This window comes from Condylostylus longicornis, unplaced genomic scaffold, assembly GCF_029603195.1.
Source record: "Condylostylus longicornis isolate FDR11 unplaced genomic scaffold, ASM2960319v2 ptg000043l, whole genome shotgun sequence".
In the NCBI taxonomy this organism is placed as follows: Eukaryota; Metazoa; Arthropoda; class Insecta; order Diptera; family Dolichopodidae; genus Condylostylus; species Condylostylus longicornis.
In genome coordinates, this window is record NW_026578012.1 from 2041802 (window position 1) to 2065899 (window position 24098).

General features: G+C 25.0%; 1 protein-coding gene across 20 annotated transcripts in view; it reads right to left on the minus strand.

Moving 5' to 3' along the window:
• The window catches only part of LOC129610076 (kinesin-like protein KIF13B), a 231437-nt gene that overhangs the window by 205490 nt on the left and 1849 nt on the right, over positions 1-24098 (minus strand). For 13 of the 20 annotated variants that reach the window (XM_055522424.1, XM_055522426.1, XM_055522425.1 and 10 more), the window contains one exon: positions 23069-23731. In XM_055522424.1, the coding sequence (XP_055378399.1) occupies positions 23069-23123 (55 nt within the window). In that variant the 5' untranslated portion in view covers positions 23124-23731. Of the gene's footprint in view, positions 1-23068; positions 23732-23973; positions 24096-24098 lie in introns of those variants that run through there. The other 7 variants (XM_055522414.1, XM_055522417.1, XM_055522413.1 and 4 more) reach the window with 5 other exon arrangements.

Here is a 24098-nt window from a genome sequence, read left to right on the forward strand (position 1 = left end):
GTACAAAAAAATTACCTAAATTACTCATACTTATAAATTTTAATTAAATAATTCTTATATTACTTACCCAGGTACACATTCACAATATATTAGCTCACGTGACTCTGGAAAAGTGAACAAAAAAACGGTTGTCCTCACGTTGGTTGAAAGAAAATATGCAATTCATTTAAAGACACTAGCAACGGACGACAGCTTCTTAAATAAGCATGTTGTGTGGCATTTAAAGTTTTCCATTTGCTCTAAATGGCGCAGTTGGACTGATTATCAGATATTTATTTATTTTTTTATATTCAGCAACAATTTATGATTTTGTATCCATTTTACTAATCTTGATAAATTTTCATTGGCCCTTTTTCTATACCAAAGTAACTGATATCAATAAAGACTAGACACACATCTTATGAAATTTCTAATAAACTGAGCATTCAGTTTCAATTAGAAGTGCACTATTTCGTGGCAAAGTACAGCTAAACCATGATCTGTAGCGTAATATCTGCCAATCTGGTTTATCTGTGAATTCCTGTCTCACTTATTATGAATTAGAAAATTATTATGTTTACCAATTTAAGTAAGCGATAGGAGAGATTGAATAACTTTCAATGTACAACGAGTCAAACGAAATTATTTTATATTAAAAATAGCTGTCACTTAAGTAAGATAATAATCTCACCTCTATTAAAAGTATTGTTTAATCCTCTTAATTCATACAAGAGCAGGAAGTGGAATAATATTAAATGTTAAAGTGGTCGTATATTGAATAAACTAAAAATCAAAACTAAGCACTTGTAGCAGCATTAATTTTCGTTTTTAATGAGTCATATAAGAATTGCCTATCGAAAATAAATTAATTTATTTGTCATAATTACTATACAAATGACAAATGAGTCACCATTTACTTTCGTTTTGTATTAAGTACACAATATTAATTAAAATATTGAAAGTTTATTTTAAAATTTATTTCTTATTTGTAAATAACCATAAAATCAATCAAAACAATTTCCTTCTTTATAAATTGTATATATGTATATAAAAGTATGTAGCTACTAGTCTATATAGTGTGAACGATTAATCAATTTTGCTGTCAAAATAGTGAAATATTCAACGTGTTTTGAAAGCGTAACACAATATTTTATTTGTCATTTTTAAATTGTAAACAATAAAATTCATGTATTTCAACTCTTTTTTAGAATTTTAACAAAATATTTAATAACAAATAATATTGCAATATTTATGTATTACTCATTATAATAAATAAAACAAGTTAAATAATATGTAAAAAAATCTGTGAAATAAAAATGTAGAATTAACTATTATGTAAAAACAAAGTTAATGAGAATTTTATTTACGTGCAAAAACGAAAGAGAAAACTCATATTCTATAAATACTCGAATACACTCTCATATAGCATACAGAATTCACTCATGCCACACAATTCTGTAAAATAAACACGTAATAAATTTTTATGTAAAATAACATTTTTTTGTTTTTTTAATTATTCATGTTAATAAACATGTGTACAAACATATATTAACAAAAATTCCTATATTAAAAGAATTTTAATTTTAATTCTCAATATTACAAATATTTGACTGCGTCATATCATTTTTGTTGTTTTCGGTTTTTCTTTTTGCCGCATAATAATAAACTCACATTTAATATTTTACTATTATAGTAGTAATATGAGAGAGTTGTAATGAAAATTACTCAATACTTATAATGGAGAATAATATTGAGTTGAAATAATTTTTACCATTTGAATTAAATGAAATGAGAACAGAAAATGAGTGGTCTGACCATGTACATTTCATTAAATGCATGCTTATATTATGCAAATTTAGTTCCGTTCTAAGAAATTTTGAACAAAAAACAAAATTGTATGCGTACCCTTACAGAATTTTGTATTAATTATGTAAGAAAAATATTATTCTTGGAAAATTATGATAAGAATATTTAATTAAGTAAATATCCAAAAAACCAACAATACTATTTAAGTACTTACTTAGTACTTATTAATCGTTTTAAGTTTGACAATAAAGATTGTGTTTATACCCGTACGAACGTATGTTCGAAGGGTATACTAAATTTGCCTTACCGTTTGTAACGCTAAGAAATAACGGTGTTAGATATAGACTCAAGTGTATGTTTTTGATCAGCGTCAAATTCTGAGTTGATTTAGCTTTGTCTGTCCGTCCGTCCGTCTGTCCGTCCGTCCGTCCGTCCGTCCGTCCGTCCGAACGATAACTCAAAAACTAATTGAGCTAAGTTCACCAAATTTTCACAAATGATTTATTGTAGTAAGTGCCAGAACCCTATTTAAATTGGACATGATCGGGGTACCGGTTCGGGTAGCTGCCATACAACTTCAAAATTTATTTGGCTATATCTCAGAAACTATAAAAGTTATGGTATTGAAATTTCACACAAACGAATATATTAGTAGGGCCAATTTGTCACATAAAAATCGTTGAAACTACTTGGCTCCTTCTGGTACCTGCCATAAAACTTCCAAAATTATTTGGCTATATTTCAGAAACTATTAAAGCTATGATATTGAAATTTCACACAAGGTAATATATTAGTAGGGCCAATGTGCCACATAAAAGTCGTTGAAATTACTTGGCTCCTTCTGGTACCTGCCATACAACTTCAAAAGTTATTTGGCTATATCTCAGAAACTATAAAAGCTGTGATATTGAGATTTCACACAAGTGAATATATTAGTAGGGCCGATGTGTCTCGCAAAAGTCGTTGAAATTACTTGGCTCCTTCTGGTACCTGCCATACAACTTCAAAAGTTATTTGACTATATCTCAGAAACTATAAAAGCTGTGATATTGAGATTTCACACAAGTGAATATATTAGTAGGGCCGATGTGCTTGACAAAATTAGCTAAAATTTCTTGGCTCTTTCTGGTAGCTGCCATACAACATCAATAGTAGTTTGGCACAACCAGTATTTTGAATAACACATAGTACTGAAATTTTGCATAAATTAATATGGTAATACGGCAACTTAAAGTCATAGTCTGCCCCATAGTTAGTTATGGCACATTAGTTATTCGCACATAGGATAACAAATTCGTACGGGTATCATAGAGTTGACAAGGTCAACTCTATTTTTTTTCTCGTTTTTTTTTAAATCGAAAACATTAAAAATATGTAGCATCCGTGGGCAATAATATTTAATTTAAGTATGTATAATAATATTAATTATAAGTATATACATTAATTATTCAAGGGTCCACAAATACTTATATTTACTACAAATTTTTATTTATATGGCTACAAAATAAATACGGCTGTTAGGTTAGGTTAGGTTAGGTCGTACGGCCCCCCGAAGGGTACATCTATGCCATTAAGGCGCAATGTGATGCCGCCGGATCTGCCCTCTCTCAACACAGCTGTTAATTAAGCAAAAATTTAACAAAAAATTAATCGGAGAGTTAAAAAATTGCTTACTTACTTAAGGAACGAAGTTTTACGAAAAAAATTTAATAATAGTATTTAAATGAACTTAATTATTTAGAAATTGAGAGAGAAGGATTTTCTTCTTTGATATTAATTGTAATGAAGAATGTTTACACCAAAGCCCAGTGGCAAAGTGGTAAGTGGACAAAGTAGTTAACTTACATTTGCATCTTAATACTTTTTTTCATTAACAAATTGTAAAAATATTAAATTTTTTAATTACTTAACTCCTATGTGTACTGTCAATCTCGTCTTCTATTAAGTTTATAGCTATATGAGTAATATAAACAGTTGAAAATATATGACATTTATAATGAAGTTCTATCCGAGCAGCTCCATTTTCGTCAAAATGTTAGTTAACCCCTTTGTCCACTTACCTCTTCATATTTCAATTGAAGAGGTAACTGGACAAAGGAATTTTAAATTCACGAATTGTACCCAATATAATTTTTGTTCTCACAATCGGTAAAATATACGGTCTGTTCACAATGAAAATCAAAAATTTTATTAAGAACCAAACGAGTCTCTCTGAATTATATTCTATTTTAATTTTTATTTTATCTGCAAAATACTATATAGATTAACCATTTAGAATATATTTTCATTTTTTTTTTAAATATTTGCTAATTATAAATTGTGGTTAACCACAATAACTAAAAATAATATTGAGCAATTAATTATAAAATTAACGTTACGCAAACTTGTTTTGACACCCAAAAAAATCTCCGATAAAATATAAAAATTATATATACACACATGTAAATAATCAACACAACAATAACAAAAATAAATTGTGGCTTAGAATATGTATTTAACTAGTTTTGTACAGCACATTAGAACCACTATTAAATTGGTTTGATTGGTAGGATTGATTTTGTAAGAAATAATTTTTTGAAACGGAAGCATAAGTATCATCTCTGCTTCCACACCTATTCAACTACCCAAATTCCTTAAATTTAATTTATTAATTTTTTCTTTATCAAGCAAGCATAAATCATGCAAGCATAAATCTTTTACATTTTTACTGTCAATGTAGGTGACTTTTGTAAGATTTGTTGGGATTTAAGCAACAACTTTTTGATTAAAAAAAGCTTGTCTCGAATAAATTAAATTCAAAGCTTTTTAGCTGCTTTCTATGTCATCGAAAGCAGTTGTTTGTATCCTATAAAACTATGGGATGTAGATAGATAAAAGAGATTGCTAAACTCGGCTAAGTACACTAAATTTGATATTGAAATTTAATTTTCAAAAAAAAACTTGTAACAAATTCGAAATAAAATTACTTAACAAGTATCGAGAAAAATTCGAATTTATGACAAAATCATAAGTTGAAAACTTTTTTCCATGATTATTAAAAAGTTTCATTAAATATTTTTAATGATATTTAAATATTTTTGAAAAAATAAATAAAAATTAAAATTTTTGAGGTAAACTCTTTTTTTATATGAATAATATTTTTAATAAAATTAAAAATAAATAAAATGCCAGTAAAGAAAAACGAAAATTAAACAAGTAAAAACGTTTCAGTCGGTATAAACCGATTGAATTATACCCTGCACCTTTCGTTATTGTGTAGCAATTACTCGAACCCGTGAAGACATTCTATAGAAACTTCACGGATATGTCTGACCTATAATTGGACATCCGACTGCCAAGTTTCATGAATCTGACTTTATAATTTTTCCAAATATTCAAAATTAGCTTTTGGAGTTGTATGGCAGGTACCTGAACCTGTCAAGCAATTCCATCAAAACTTCATATATCTGATCTACAATCGGACACACAACTGCCAAGTTTCATGAATCTGGCTTTATTATTTTTTCAAATATTTAAAATTAGCTTCTGGAGTTGTATGGCAGGTACCCGAACCTGTCAAGCAATTCTTCTAAAACTTCAGAAATATATTTGGCTTATAATTGGACACATGACTGCCAAGTTTCATGAATCTGACTTTATTATTTTTCCAAATATTAAGAATAAGCTTTTGGACTTGTATGGGAGCTACTCGAACCTGCCAAGCAATACCACCAAAACTTCAGAAATATATCTGACCTATAACTCGACATACAACTGCCAAGTTTCATGAATCTGATTTTATTATTTTTCCAAATATTTAAAATAAGCTTTTAGACTTGCATGGCAAGTACCCGAACCTGTCAAGCAATTCCACTAAAACTTCACAAATATGTCTGATCTACAATCGGACACACAACTGCCAAGTTTCATGAATCTGACTTTATTATTTTTCCAAATATTTAAAATTAGCTTCTGGAGTTGTATGGCAGGTACCCGAACCTGTCAAGCAATTCTTCTAAAACTTCAGAAATATATTTGACCTATAATTGGACGCATGACTGCCAAGTTTCATGAATCTGACTTTATTATTTTGCCGAATATAAAAAATTTGCTGTTGGAGTTGTATGGCAGCCACCCGAACCGGTGCAGCTATCCCATTATAATTTTTAGAGCATGTGTAAAATGTAATTGGACACATGTATACAAAATTTTATATTTATAGCTTTATTAGTTTTCGAAATATTTAAAATAAACTCTTTGAGTTGTATGGCAGCTACCCGAACCCGTTGTCCGAATTAGTCCAATAACAATAGGGTTCGTCCTTGGCACAAAAGAAAAAACTTGTGAAAGTTTGGTGTCGATAGCATTATTCGTTTTTGAGTTATCGTGCGATCGGACGGACGGACGGACGGACGGACGGACGGACGGACGGACGGACGGACGGACGGACATGTCTAAATCGACGCAGAATTTTACGCTGAGCAAGAATATATATATATGTCCATACCGCAGATGACTCCTTCAAGTAGTTACAAACTCCATACCAAAGTTAATATACCCTTCACGAAGTGCAGGGTATAAAAATAAATACTTGCCGCTTTTTTCATTATTTTGAACAAGTTGCATAACACTAAGTATAACTGTGTCACGCCGAACGAAAGCAAATTATTATTTAATTTTTTCCTCATTCTCTTTACTCTTTCTTTCTTTTATTTAAGTATGTGCATAATATTTTAAGATTAAAATGAGCAAAAAAAATTGCAATGAAAAAAATTTTTTTTTTCCAATACATTTAAGCAAAATTTTTGAAAACTATTACAGTTAAAAAAATTTAAGCAGTTATTTTTTTTTCTTTTTAAAAATTAAGCAAAAAAAAATTTATTTTAATCATTAAATTTAATTACGCATTGCATTAAATCATTGAGCTACGTCTATACCTTCAGCAACTGAACAACTAAAATATATTAAAAATTTTCAAGAGGCTTTTAAGTATAAGACTTAAAAAAATTTTTTTCTTAAACACTGCACTTACTGCCATGCTTTTTCTATTCGTGCTCAAGTATTTATATACCAAAAATTAATATTGGTGTTATGGCTAAAATTGAATGACTGCCTATTTTAAATTAGCGTAATTTTAACTCAAAACTTTATATCATCTTATTTTTTAAAATTTTTCTATCAGCTTTTCTTAGAACCTTGGATACGGGGAATACCCGCTTTAGTTCGGCAATCTTGTTAATTTTCAATACTGATTTGCATGCTGTAAAAATATGCATTTGTGTTAAATTTCTAGCCTCTACCTTTTTGCGTGCTCAAAACAGCGCTTCAACAACAGACGGAGAAACAGACGGATATAGCAAGTTTGACTTTTGGGCATTATTCTGGGTGTACATATTTTATGGGTACGTAAATGTTTCCTTCTTTATATCACATATACATATATTCCACGTGACAAACTGAATATACTTTCTATATACTTAATATACTTAGCATATAAAAATGAATGCATGCAAGTATTATGAAAATAATTGATAAAAAATATTTTATAATAAATTTCCACAGAATCAATTTTACTAAATGAATATTTAAATATAATGAAAATAATTATATTCACTTGATTTCCGGTGCGGTAAATGCCTATAATTATACTTGGAATAAATATTTGATATATAAATTTTGATTACGTTTAGATATTTAAATATTTCCGTATTTAAAATTATTGAAAAAAATTTTAATTTAGAAATGCTATTATTATTAATTTAATAAATAATTAATTATTTTTCTTAGTAGATTTAATTTATTAAATAATTAATTATTTTTCTTAAAACATACCGTTTGGAATCCTGAATTAAAAATAATATGAGATAAGGAATTCGAATTTTACTTATATTGGTTTTAGTTTTAGTTATTAAACAATGCAGAGTCACAATAGTTCGCTAGAGTCGACGTTGGAATTAGAGAATCGCAGTCGAATTGTTAAGGTTATATAATTGGAATCAAGCCTCAATCAAATCTTAAATTTTATATGTTTTAAATTTTTTATTCAATTTACTTAAAATTTATCATAATAAATAAATACTTTTAATTATAAACCCCATAAATTTTATAAATTTCTAGAAATACCCCACAATACACCAAAGCCATTCTTCTGCATTTGACAATCTTAATATATAAAGTTTCCATAATTTTCTTTCCCATTGTTTCATTTAATAAAAAATTTTACTTTAGAAAATCTTCATGTTACAAGAATAAAAAAACAAACAACTATTTTAATCTGATCCTTATTCAAAAGGATATTCGAACAAATTTTAAGAAAAAATATTTTTTCTTTTCTTTTATGTTTTTCTTGTTTTTCTTTGCAAAATTTTTATCCGATGACATCTATTATTAAAAAAAAAAGTAACCATACTGAAAGTTTTTTATTTTACAATTTTTTTTTATTTTTTATCACACTTAATACCAACAATAAAAATTCCATATTTATGAATCGTAATATTTTTTGTTTTTCTTAGAATTTTATGGGGTAAAAGTCTCCAAATTGACCATTTTAATATAAAAGAGAAAAAAAAAATTTTATTTCTCTTAATAATTTTAAGCTTAAATTTTTTGCCATATTGAAAAGTTTCATACTTTTCATTTCATATTTCAAAAAAAATTTATAGTGGACAATTACTTATTTAGTTTTAATTTCGAAAAAATAAAAAGAAACAAAAATTTTTGAAAGAGTAGTGGGTGTTTAGAAATTGAGATTTTTGTTTCTTTAAAAATTGTTTTTGTAGAAAATTTAATTTAAACAAAATCCGAGAAATTCATAATTGGATGGTAAGAAAGAAAGAAAGAAAGAAAGAAAAATAAATTTAAAATATTGTGAATTTTATAAATTTAATTTATTGTTTTTTAAGACCACTTTAAGTAGGTTAAAGTATAAGTAAAATTTTGGGGCAGAAATATAAGAATTTTGAAATGAAATTTAATTTTATTAATACTAATATAAGATATTGAATAGTCGCTCTAAATATGGCATTAACTGAGATTTAATTTCAAATTTATAGTTTGTTATTAAAAATGTAAGAGAAAAGCATGAAGTTAAAATGTAGAATAATTGAAAAATTATACTAAAATCATCAATTTGGTGTACAATTTAATTGAAGAGATGCTTAAATTTAAATTTTCGTAGAAAATGCTATAAAATTAAATTTCTAATGATTTTTAAAAGTTTTTATAAGTCATTTCCTGCGCGCCCTGAAGGTTTGGTAGTAAACGGCCTGGGTCGAATATTGGAATAATTACCGGGATCTATCTCACTCCAAAAAATTAATATTTCCCTTGAACTGGAGAGGGAGGCCGATACGACCGCATTCTTTCGTCCAATTTTTAGACTAATGCTCTACTCACTGGACACTGGCACTTGATGGTCCATCTGAAAAGGCTGGGCAAAATGGAAGGTGATGTCTCTTGTCTATGCCTAGAAGAGGACGAAACAGTGAAAACACTTATTATGTGAATGCAAGGCAGTAACTCGCCTGCGACTGAAATGATTCGAAATGGGCTGTGTGAACCTGATAGAAGTCACACGGCTTGAAGTAGCTGATATACTGCAATTTTTAAGGAGCTTACATATAATGCTAATGTAGAGGTGGGAATGTCTTCGTTATTGAAACTAAAATAATTTGCTTGAATTATAAAATTAGAAAATCCAATATATTTTACTATTGATTCAATTTGAGCTCTAATTAACATACTTAAAAATTTATCAAAGAAATGAAAAATTAAAAAAAAAATAGGTTTTATACAATCATTTCCATTTCATTTGTAAGCTGTAAGACAAGTGTTGATTTACTTACTTACTCTCACATGTAATTATATAAAATTACTCTCATCATACTCGTATTCCCAGATTATTAAATTTTCATTGTTTATTTTAACATGTTACTGTTGCTTATATATATTTCAAATTGTTATGACTAATTAAAAGTGTTAATCATTTTAAATTAAAATTACAAAAAAAAAACCTTACTTTTATCAATTACTTATGTTTAGGCTAGCATATATGTAAGGAACTATAATCACTAACATTTTATGTGAATAGTGTATGATCGACTTCGTTATACTATATTGTTTCTACAATAAGTTTTGAATGTATACATTTCGGATAAGTTTTCGCATTAGTCTGACGAACGACTTACACTTACAAGATGTGAAAAAATTAGTTTTGCATAGAAGTCTTGTTTTTGCAACCAGATATCAAGAAAGACTTATTTACCCAATGAACAGAATTTGAAAACCAACAATTTGCCCATTGAATAGAATTTTCAAAATACTGAAACTTCTTAGATTTCAGTATTTCACAAAATTATGGCTTAATTCATGGTAAATATAGATGATCACTGGCAATTTCTTGTGAAATTTGATGCAATCTCAATACCTTCCATATTGTATGTAATACATATGATCGATATTTACTGATATTACATAAATAAATATTTTATTATTTTTATCAATACAAAAATAACCTTTGAAATTTTCATATTAATTTTCAAGAATTTGAAAATTTATTGAAACTAGTAAGTAAAACATTTCCTTAAACTGCTTATTCAAAAAAATCTGAATTGAATTTAATTATGTTTGTTTTATTTATTTATTATTTAAATATAAGTCTAGAGTGATCTTTCACATCAATTTATAAAATCATAGAAAAAAAATTTCAACTAACAATAATGAAAAGCACAAGTTGTATACCAACTATGAACAAAAATAAAATTTTTTTTTATTACAAAATTTTTATAAATTTAAAGAGCCTATAACACACACACACATTGAAGTTCAAGTTAGTTTGAATGTATATGTAGATAGTATTGTGATAGTTATAATTAATATCGTAATAATAACAACGTCAATTTGAACAATAGTCGTTACAAATGGGCTATTAGTTAACCTTGAGAAAAAAAAAAAAAAATTTTTTATTAAAAATGTTTTTGAACTTGAAATTAAAGTTCGAATAAAATGAGAAAAATTATCGTTAATTTTTTTTTTCTCTCACATTGTTTTTTCTTTTTTAGTTGAATAAAAATAAAGAGAAAGAAAGATAGTGAAAGGCTGAATTCAATGTTGATACAACATTAGAAATTGTAGTAGATTTACTACTAATTTGACATATTACATGAAAATTATTTTTTTGAATTTGTTGGATTTTTTAATTAATTTAGTCGTTTTTCGTTTGTCTGACAAAAAAACAATTCTAATACGTACACATTTTTATCTAATTTTCGATTTAAACTCACCAAATTTACCTAAAATTTTTCAAAAATGAACTATAATATTGCAGACTTTAAGGCTATTATTTAATTGTAAGATATTTGAAGCTGAAATACTATTTCAAAAGTATATTTTAATATAATTATTTCGCTTACGTAGTATATAAAAATTTTACTAAAATTAATTCTACCCTGATTTTTGTAAATCACCTCTACCTCTTAATTATAATCCGCGAGGATCAAGATCAAATATATTTTGGTATTCAAATTGATACAAAAAAATATTCTCTAGAAATTTCCAACACTTATCAGACATTTCATATTTACTATACAGCAAACAAAAAAAGAAAGAAAATATTTTCATATATTTTTCCCCAATATATTAATTGAAATGTCAGTATGATTAAGGCGAAAAAATGTTGTAATAACACTTTGTTCTGTACGTGATTCATAAGTTTTAATTTATACATACTTACATACAATGACAAAAAAAAAAACAAATTATGGTTCAAACATTGTTAAACTAAGTAAGTAAGTATATAAAATTTTAACAAACTCTGTTTTATGAGAGTTACCGAATTATCAGGAAAATATAAAATTTTCTGTTTTATATCATAAATAATTAATTATTTTCAATGGTAAATTTAGGAAGTATGTAATTGAATTTATTAAAAATGGTAAAATTTTCTAACACAGTTTGTTGATCCAAATTCAAGTTCTGATATCACATCTAAAGGCCTTAATATTTTTAAAGAAATAAAAATTCTATGACATATATATACACGAATCATTTACGTATATGTATATGATTTTTAAAATGGTATGTATAGATAAAGTTTGGACGAAATTTTCAGGCAAGTAACTATACAAAATTTGATAACAAATGATAGGTTAATTTATTAAAATTTAGAATTTTTCATTGTTTCATTGAGAACAAGAGAGAGAGGAATTTTTGCAATAACCCAAGTTTACATAAGCATATTTTATACAAATTTTGTACCATCAATGTAAATTTTTAAAATATTCATTGCTTAATAAGTGAAATCCAGAGTGACTTGTCCAGAATAACTGACATCCAGACTTGTGTTGAATAATTTCTATATGTATATATAATAATGTACCTTCGGTAACCCTAATATGATTTTCATTATCCAAAAACTGTGAAAACATTCCTATTTTTTTTTTTATCTACTTACTCATGTATTTTTTTCATTTGTTCGTCTTATTTCAAAAAATTAACATAATTTTTATACTTTGATATCAATATTTTTTTATTATCTACTTGACATACGTATCTAGATAATTTAGACAAAAACCTCTATATATATACATATAAGTATATAGAATTCCATAGGGCATACCAGTTTTTGTGTTATATTTAAATGTTAAATGTTAAACATTAAATATGTTTTTAATAAAGACTAAAATATAAAATTATTGATAAATAATGAGGTCTATAGAGAATTTATTTATTTGTTAATGGTTCTAAATGACAACAATATGAGTACATACATATTTAATATTATAGTAGTTTTACTAATAATACTCAAACAATGACAACTATTAAATGTAATCAACATTCAAATTTACTTAATATTAAAAAAATTAATGTGAAAGAAATGTAAAATAATTAATTATTTCTTGTCCTTGCTTTCCTGAATTTTATTATTTAAGGTGTAATAAATGTGATAGAGTGACTTAAATTTAGTAGTCAAAAGTCTAGAAGTATAAAAGAATTCCTATACTTAGGTCATCAATTTTAATTCTTGTTTTTGTTTGTTTATTAAAAGTAACGTAATTTTCCGTCAAAAACAAAAAATATTTTAACTGACATAGCACATACTATACACACATATACGAGTACATGTATATGTGTATATATGTATTTGAATTAATTATAAAAATAGCAAGTAATATGAGATTTCGTTGACTTGGGTTTCAAATTTAAAGTTTTATTATTAAGTAATTTTTTTTTATTATTAATTTTGGTTAAAAAATAAAGGTTAAGCATAAAACCGAAAAGACGTGTTCTATAAAGAAGAACATAAAAAATAATTAAATTCATTTTTTTCGTTTGTTGGCCAGACACAAAAATTTGTAGGTTTTCAGTGTTCCTTTCATGTTTTTTTTTTTTTGGTTATGTTTTTGCTTGTTCTTGATTTCTTTAATGAAAATAAAAACTAATTTTAAATTAACATTTAAGTATACAAGTAGTTACTTGTATTAAAAATCTACCAGTATTTTTTTTTTAACTAACCTAAGTATATAACACTTAAGTATTCGAACACTATTAATTATAAGGTGGAGAAAAGAGCGAAGAAATAAGTTAAGCAAGTGTATATATGCTAAAATATTTTATTTTTAATACTTATGAGGTAATAATGAATAATAAAAACAAAAATAAGAAAAGAAAAACTGTTCTAAGTATAAGACATTTCACTATATATATAAGACTTAAGTATTATATAGTTAGTGTTAGATTATGTCTTTAAAAAAAAAAAAGTTAAATATAAAATTAATTTAATTATAATGGCACTGAGTAAGTATATATATATATATAAAATAAAGGTAAGAAGTGGTGAAAATAAAATTACGTAATCGATTACGTATATAACAGAAACTGTTATACCTCCGTATATATGTATATCTTGTATGTATGAGTATATGTAATTAATTAATTATATTAAGAACTTTTATAACCTAATTGAAACTTAAAATAAGTATAGGCATTCATCAATAAATTATTTAAAATATACAGGAGATCGATTAACATGACAGCATGTATAAGAAATCTTGATATTTTATAATTCAATTAAAACGCCATAGAGATTTAAAATGAATTCCCTTCTTCGCCAATTTTGAGTGACAATTGTTGTTAATAAATACTGAACCTGAAAACTGAGCCCGTTTTTCAGCGAAAGCCACTCGCTGAAAAACGGGTTTAACTTTTTTTTTTTTGGGTGTTAGTGGCTTGATATGACAAATAATTGTGACATTGATATAAATTTTTATAAATTTTTTGAATAGACATAACTGTCGTATAATCTCACTTATAGCTGTTGTTTAACTACGATTAAAATTCAATTGTATTCGTGCATCAAATTCAGCGAACATGGAAATTAGGTTCTGGAAACCTTCATGAAATTCATTTGCCGCCGCTCAGAAACGGCAAACATTAGGAAATTCAATTTAAAAAAAAATATTTTAAAGGTCAATGGAAAAATTCAAATGATGTGAGGTAATTTAAAGCAATTCGATTATGCGCAGGTTGTATACCCCAAGCAAATATACTCCATTTATTTTGAATTTGTTTTTGAAATTATTAAAGAATATCGATATTTCTTTTAATTAGGTGTATGGGTTCATCCGAGAAGTGTCGTCCATTCGGATAGTTTGCAAGAATCCTAAAATTAATGAAGAGCCAGAACAACACCTATATAATATATAATATAGCATATTATATTGCCTTTTAAAAATTTTCTTAAAAATTAATTGCAATTTACTCGAAATATCATTTTTGTAAGTGGGCTACTAATGTGCTGAGCGCCTAAAATATTCCGATAACAAAATATTTTATAAAAATTTTTGTATAAAATAAAAATCCAATTTGTATTGATCATCCAATTATTTGACATAGCATAAGCCATAAACCCAAATAGCAAACAAAGAAATTTTATTAAAATTTATTAAAAATTAAACCCAAAAAAATCATTTACCTATTTATGAGTATTTATTCATACTTAAAATGTGTTAGTAACTAAGTATAAGTGCTTAAGTATATTTAAATTAAAATAACATGAAAATGCATATTGCACCATTTTACTTGAACTTAACATGAATATTAAAACGAACAAGCATAAAAAATACATTTGAGGTCAATGAAATTTTTAAGTTTTTCGATTATTATTTTTTTTTTTTGCTTCTGTTATTGATTAAGTATGAGAATTTTAGCAATGTTTGCAGTATTCGTGCAATACAATGGAGAAAATTACGTAAGAAATTATTTTCATTTAATAGAATTATAAAATTATTTTTGTGACCGAAATTGAAAATTCACAGGACTGACAATTAAAGTTAGTACTTATTTCATAAACATTAAGGTGTAATGTAGTTATGAATGTAGATTAACCCTTTTCTATATAATCATCTTATATTATACCCCATAATTCCTTAGAGTTAATTTATAGCTAATTGTCAGTAGAATAAGTATTTGGTTATAGTCAAATAATGTCAACGTTCCCATATGAAAAAACACGTCACTCACCTCATCTTACGGTGACATACTTGACATACTTGTCATCCAATATATGTACGGGCTTATTTAAACGTTTAGTTTAATAAAAAATAAATTTACGAGTACCATAGATTTATTGAAACTTTTTAAAAACAAGTTTTTTTTTTTTTGATTGAAACATGAGATAAAAACAACGTTTCAGTCGATCTAAACCGACTGAATTATACCCTGCATTATTTTTTTTATACCCTGAAATATTTAGAATTAGTGTACATATAATCATATGGCAGCTACCCGAACCTTTCAAGTTATTTCATAAAAATTTCCAGAATATATATCTGACCTATAATTAGGCACATGACCGTCACATCTCATATGAAACTAACACTATATTTGTTACCGTGTGATCGGACGGACGGACATTTCTAAATCAACGCAGAATTTTATGCTGAGCAAAAATATATATACATATTCATACCGCAGATGACTCCTTGAAGTGTTTACAAACTCCATACCAAAGTTATACTCTTCACGAAGGTATAGGGTATAAAAAAAGGCAATAAGAAAATGTAACTTATTTCTTAACTACAGTAGGTTGATTAAATATTGCACTTAAGTAAGTAATATTGGGTTGATATACTGAACTTTGCATTTATATATGTAGTACATAAATATAAGTAAGTACATACTTGTACCTAATAAAAGTACATATACATACTTATATATAACAAAAAAGTAAATAACACCCAAGTTCACATTTTCTCTATTTTTTATATTTTATTTTTATTCTAATTTTAATATTTTTCTGTAAGTACTTATTTACACACAAACTAACTTGTAGAATGAAATTTGAATGCTTCATATACTTAAGGAAATTTTGTTAACATTTATTAGCATACATAAAATTTCGCATAACAATAACTTACATACAACACAATTCATATATATATATATACATATAAGTATATGTATATAGATAATTCATGCTGTTTTGCTATTTGTACTTTATTAAAAACAAAATTAAAGAACGAAGGCAGAATGAAATACATAAACAATGCTTATAAGGCAAGTTCTACAATTAAAACTCTATTTGACCTACGTTCTAATTAAGTAAGTAAGTCAGCATTTTATGTACATGTATTTTTTCTGAATTTCAGAAAATTTCTAAATTTCTCATAGAATAAAGTCGGAATTTGAGAATTTTTCTAAAAGAAATTTTAAAAATAATCAAAATGTTTGAATATCCTCTGGTATTTCTAAAAATTTAAAAGAAATTTTAATGCTTGGTCTCTCAATTCCCAAAAATATCATTTTGTCACAACATATTTGCACATTCTAAAGCAGGAAATTTAAAAACTGAAAGAATCAGCTCTACTTTTAAAAACAATTGACAACATAGCATAAATGACAATTAATTTTTGAAAAATAATACCTTTAAAATTTATTTATAATAAAAATATTAATTAATATTGACTCCTACATCTTCACTTTATAATCATAGCTTTTCAATTGTATTTTTACGGTTATGTCAGTTTCTGATAACTGACAAAAATTTTTACAAAAAAAAAAGTAGATCTGAGAAATTTATATAAAAAAATCTGATGGGATTTTTGCAGTGTTGTCACAAAAACGGGCTACATTTCCAGATCTAAATAATAAGATCTGCCAACATGAAAGCAACCTATTATTTTTCGGTCAAATTTTCTTAATAAAATTTACATTGTATGTAAGAAATCAATATTAAAAATTTTTCTTACTTGCTTTGTATTTTTCGTACAAAAATATTATAGAGCAACATTGATTCTTTATTTTTTTCCAATAATAAAAGCACGCTAACAATTTCGCATCTTACATTTTTTTTTTATTTTAAATAAATAATTATAAACTTACTTTGTATTTTAAACTATTACCCGGTTACATACATTACTTATGCAAGTAAACGCTCAATACATTTTTATTAATTTTCAAAAAGTAATATTTAACTATTACTTATACTCGTAGTTTAGCCGGTAATTAAAATATAGTTAAATATCTATAAATCAACAAATACAAACTTAAGTAATTACATGTTTTATACTATATACACGCTCACATTACACATGTATTGAGACAAATATGTGTATTTAAGTATTAAGTAATTTATTAGTTTTTATAAAATAAAACAATTACAAAAATAATAATTACTTGTTTACTATTTACGTCGTTAGATCATTAGCCATTTTAGTTTATAAGATTTTTTTCTTGATTTTATAACCTCCCCCCCCCACTCCTTTATCAGTAATCACAAAGAAAACGTTTAAATATAGAAAAGAGAATATGAAGTAAAACGTAAAATTTTTCTCGTAAATTTGCATGTAAATTTACTGAATTATTCATAAATCTAGAATTAGTACGTTTATTAAACTTAATTAAATATTTTAAGAAATTAAAATAATAAAAAAAGAGAGTTTTCAAACAAGAAAACAATGAGAAGATTAGAGGTCATAATGTAATTCATGAAATACATTTACTTAATTGTGCTTATCTTTTTGATATTAAGAATAATAAATATAAAAATAGAGAGAAAATTAAAGAGAGAAAATAATACTCTTTCTAGAATTACTAGAACTCACCTACTCAATGTTTCGTGGAGAACAGTAAGTTTATATGACGAGCGTATGACATTTTAATTTTAAAAGTATACATATATTACTCAAAAGTCTGTTTACATATACGACAAAATCTGAAATTATACTCGTCTCTATACGATAAAGTCTGATTCGACAAAATCTAAAATCTACGATAAAATGTGATTCGGCTGTTTACATATCAGACTGAAACTATCTCCGACTTTACGTTTATAATTAAACAAATTTCTACGGAAATTACAATTAAAATTAAAATGAGCTGAACGCTGTTCAAATCTTTTGGAAAAATTTAATTGTTGTCATTTTAATTTTAAAAAATCTGACAGTAATTTTAATGAGAAAAAAGAAATTCATCTGTTACTTATTTGTCGTCGAAGGAAGTCTGATGTCAAACAGGTCTTATATATTGCATGTACGACTTTCAACAGACTCGTATGGAATCGTAAAATTTGTCGTATATTTATGTGAGGGGTTCCTAAGATTGAAAATTTATTAAAGTATAAAATGAATGTCTAGTCTTGAATGCCAAGCAATCAACTAAAGTATTGAAATTTTTCTTATATATTGTTATAATTATTAAGTATAGCTTAATTAAAATAAAACCAAGTTATTCGTATATTTATAAAACATGTGATTAATAGTGTATTTGTATATGTTGCACATGTATTAATTATATTGTTGAATAATACACGTAAGAAATATTACAGTATAAAATATAAATGACCTACAAAATTTTTTTATTGAAAAATAAAAAAAAAAATTACTTACTTATTAATTGAAATTCGATTTCATTTTTACCCAGCGTATTGTGTATACAATAAGTAGGTTATGTGCATGGTAGGAAAGCGTAAATAAACTATTTTAGTGAGATGTCGGTCTGTCGGTCTATGTGTACAAGCGTGTACCTCAAGTTCGACTGAATCGATTTTGATGAAATTTTATATGTGAGTTTACTTTGGCTATGGCACGGATTGATCAAGGGTTTAAAATGCATTTTCATAATCTTCTGTAATGCTTTCACTAAACTAGGCAATATACATTGCGGTCGGTTATGTGCTGACCACATTGGAATTTTTTTTTCTTATTTTGTTACTGTTGCAATTTTTTTTTTCTCCAATTGTAGACTTTATTGAGTAAACTACTAAACTATAATAATTAGCGAATTATTAGGTAAGTGGAATATTTTGCATTTTAAATTGAATGCATATATAATGCTATACTTGAACGTAAAAAAAATTGTGTGTGTTTATAAAATTTTTTCTAATGAGAAAAATAAGTGATTAAAAGTAAGTAACAAGTGGTAGAGTAAAATATTAAAATAAGGTATAGTATTATTCAATTGAAATATAAAGTATGTTATTGAATTTCGCGATAAAAAAATTTGCAAAAATTTTTTTTTCATGAGAAATTCAAATATCAAGTAACTTTCACTGTTTTTCTCATTCAATTGTTAGGTGTATGAAATTTTTTGGTTATAACCTTTTTGGAAACACATAAATTTTCGATCGTGACTATAATTAGGGATTGCCAAATTTAGGGATTTACATGTACGTATATACTCTTCTTGCTACTTACTTCTATGATTTCTTATTTTATTTAACTTTCTATTGTTTAAATAATATTTTGCAATAATATTGTATATAAATAAATCAGAAAATATAAAAACAGAAATTTCCTTGAAAAATATAAATAAGTGTATAGTTAGTGTATGCAATCATACGGATTTTATTTATACTTTCTGAAGTCAATAAATTTTTCTATTATTAAGTAAGTATATAAAAAAGAAGCAAAAATAAACTGTTATATAGTGAGTATGACTAATAAGTTTTTAATGAAACGACAAATTAGTGATCATAATTTCAATATTGAAATATATATGTGAGTATGTACGAATGTATATCTATACTTAAGTAAGTAGTTATTGAAAAGGTGTGATATGAGATCACTTTGATTCCATAACTGGTAAAAAAAAAGTATAATAAAATCAGGTAAATATAATAAAAAATTGAATTGCAATTTTTTAATTTCATTTTCTTTCTCTTAAAGGTGCCGTCGTATTTTTAAGAGTAGCACATTCTTTGATCTTTGGGTTCTTGGATATTGTGTGTACGATTTTCAGAAATAATTTCTAATAAAAGTAGTGGAAGTTTTGAACGCTGCTACGCAAAATTTGATTCAATTTGACTTCAATAATTTTATTTTTTTGTTCATAATTACAAGATTCATTCGTAAATTTACGCGAGCCGTAGCTTCGGACACCATCAGAGTACATAGCTTAGTAATTAGTAAATAATAATTATTTAATTACTAGTAATTTAATAATTTTAAGTACTTTAATAAGCAAATTATTGGAGCATTTTTCTAATTTCTCTAAAGAAAATAATTCAAAATCTTACACAAGATATTCTAATACTGGTAACATTAGCGCCAAAGAGTAATTCTGTTTGTACTTATATATGTATATACAAATATAATCTTTATTTATAAATTTAATAAAATAAAGAAAATAAGAAAAATAAAAAAAAAATTCAGTGTGTCAAGTGCGCAAATATTAAAAATTTATTTAATTTTTTTTTTTCTTATGTGTGTAATGTGAACAAACTAGATCGCTGATAAGCTTTTTTTCTCCTATATAATATAAGTACAAATATTGAAATATTCATATACGTAAGCGTATATGTATAAATTTAAATATGATACAATTATGTTTAAATGTGAGGGTATCCGTTTAATTTCTACAATATTATTTATAATTATAAATGAGACTAAGTATTGAAAATTTCCGACAATAATGGACAAAAAAATTAATTTTATTTTAATAATTAAATTTCATAGTGTTCTACGGAAACGTCGTAATTAAATGATTAAATACCGTATTTAAGAAACAAACAATACTTACTTATTATTGAATAGTAAATTTTATAATATATTAAAATAAATTATTAGTAAAAATAAATAAATAAATTAAAATAATAAGAAATTAAGTATATATATATAGAATTTAATAATAAACAGGTTTAATAAATGATTATACAATATTAATGAAACGGGTATTAATTAACAGCTATTCCAGTTCAAAGATTTTTTGTATTAAAAACTTTTAATTTGAATTTTTTTTAATTTTGCATTGTTGAAAAATAAAAAACACAAAGCACGAGTACTTAAACCAACACGTTCACATTTCGGAGAACATAAATGAACATGTATACACGTTAAGTATGTATATTAATTCTTACATTTATGTAGGTATACACATAAAAACTGACATATCAACAATAAGATTAAAATTGTGTTCTTCAACTAAATTTATCGCTTATCTTTATATAACAATAATAATAAGAATTTGTCCAGCTATTTCTATTAAAACTATTGGCTGATTTTTCTGTTAAGTATTTGGCTCGCTTCGGTTTGATCCTTCCCATACTTAATTAAGTATATCATACCGTTTCATAACAGAGGCATTGACTCTTGACATTCGACATTGAAAGCATTCTTATAATAGAATAACTAAAATATTATTTTATTAAAAATAATAAAATAAAATAAACTTGAATACTTAAATAAAAACTAAATGCTTACTTATTTATGAAATTTTAATAAGTATTCATACGGCTACAATAGGTAAGATTAAAAAAAATAGTTATACTTTCATAATAAAATTCATAGGTGAAAATATATTTAAATATAAAAATAACTATTTGAATTCACCAATAAATAAGTAAAAATAATAAAAATAACTAGTTATAAATAATATATGCATATTAATGAGTCATATGATTAAATCTTCTAAGTATAACTATATACTTATATAATATGTATGTACATACATACACAACAATATTGTGACAATACTTTTTTTTTTAATAAGTCATTCAAAATCGAATAACAAACATTAAAAATGCCATTTTAAAATTTATATAAAATTATATATAAGTATATGTAGAAAATAATATTCAATATAACAATTTCTGAATAAAAAAAAAAACAATATAAAAATAAATAAATAAAATGAAATAAAATAAAAAAAAAGAATTATTTTGAAGTTTCAGCGAAAACGACAAGCGGATAAGAAAATTATAAACATGTGGGTTTTTTTTCTATTTCTTTCGTTTCCTCTATATACATGTGTATACATATAATTTTACATACATAAGTTGCTAAATCTTATACATATACTTGTTGTTACAGATTCTATATCAGTAGCGATTCTATATTAGGGTGTATATAGTTATGTGTACCTATGTATGTATACAATATACAAATTTTCTTGCCATTTAATTGGTGCATACCTACTTCTATGGGACGTTTTAGTATCACTTTATATATGGCTAAGCTTAAGAAAGTAAAATAATTCCCTAAGATTTCTTTATCTAAAAATTTTAGTTTCGGACTAGTAGTAGTATTTACTTTTAGTAGGATGAAAAGCTGCATCAAAATATAAAAATAGTTTTTTTTTATTTTTATTTTAGTACCTATTGCCAATAATGCTGTAGCACTTAAAGCACTGAAAATGAATCGTCATGTTAGCTGGAATACAATAATTCAACTAAGAATCGAATTCAGTAAAAAGCATGAGTCTGTTTATAAATAAATATTAATAAATAATGCAGTAACTGGAAATGCAGTGAGTGAGACTTGAGTTTTTAAAATAAAATATTCCTGTTGTTTTTCAAAATTTTTTAATTTTAGTTTCTCTTATCTTATAGAATTATTCAATTAATTCACGTTAATAAATTGCCTACTAAACAATTAAACTAAGTTTTATTTGATTACACATTCAATTTCGATATCACAGTGAAATAAATAAATCAAATTTGAAGCCGCATCAATCTAATCTAACCAACTTATTAGAATTCTAATTTCCTACTATAATTTTTCCTGTTATTAACCTTTTATGATTATGCTTTTCTCAACTTACATATGAATATGTTGTTAATATTTTGTCATTTTAATTGAACTCTTGGATTATTCTTGCACTAAAGTATGGAATTAATAATTTAACTTCTGCAAATTACATACGAGTATCATATTTATTTTACTATACTTACTAAAGGTTTGAAAATTTTAATTGAAAATTAGGTAAGTAGCCAAAAATTTAATTGCATTTAAATATTAATTGAATTAAAATTTGTTTTACAAAAAAAAAATTTTATAAAATATTAATCATTTGTAATTAAATTTAAACTTACCTCTGCGATTAAAGGGTCGCACCCTTACAGCTACTTTAATTTTATCTGTAGACATTTTTGCGTATTTTTATTTTGACTAAGAGTAATAAATTTTTTAAAATTTTTAAACAATTCTTTTTATTTTTTTTTCTGTTTCTTTTATTTATTTTACTTTGTTTTTCTTTTGTTGTGGATTAGCTTTTATAATTTAATAGGAAAAACACACTTTTTTTTTAATTAATTAATTAATAATAATGATAAGTGATGAAAAACAAGAATATAAATCTATTTCCTGTTTTCCTTTTTTGTTTTCTATTCCATTCACTTACTTATTAATTTCTTATAATTTTTTATTTTAAATTGATTAATATTTAAATATTACATAGAATTTATTTTAAATTTTTCTTAAAGTAAATTTTATTAAATAATTAACATATTTAAAATTCAACTACCATTTTTTATAGCAATACCTTTTTAAAGGGTAAATTTCATAGGTAACTTCACAAATAGAACATATTTTAAACAAATATACATTTACATAAAAGTAGTAGGTATAGATTGGTAGGTAGGTAGGTAGTTGAGTATCTAGTTGATTCCAATTTTCCTTTTATTTAAGTTCTATAATTTCTTAATATATGAAAAATTGTAGTTAGATCTTATTAATATAATACTTTTATTATAAATCTTTTTTTTTTATTAAATTTTTTTTAAAAAAACAAATTTACATAATTATTGGCACATAAAATGAAATTTAATAAAAATAAAATTTAATAAAAGCAATAATAAACTGAAATTTAAATTTAAAATATTAAATTAAATTAAATTAAAAAAAATTAAAAACTAAAATAAAAAAAAAAATCAAGGAAATTATGAAAATTTTCAATTTTTTTTTTTATTATTTTACAAGATTATTGTTATTTAAACACCTGAGATCACCTTCCAACTAATTATACTTATATTATTATTAGTTAATTATTTTTCTAATTTTTCTTTAATACGAAAATAATATATTTTTAATTTATTTTTTTTTATATTATTATAAAATTACAAT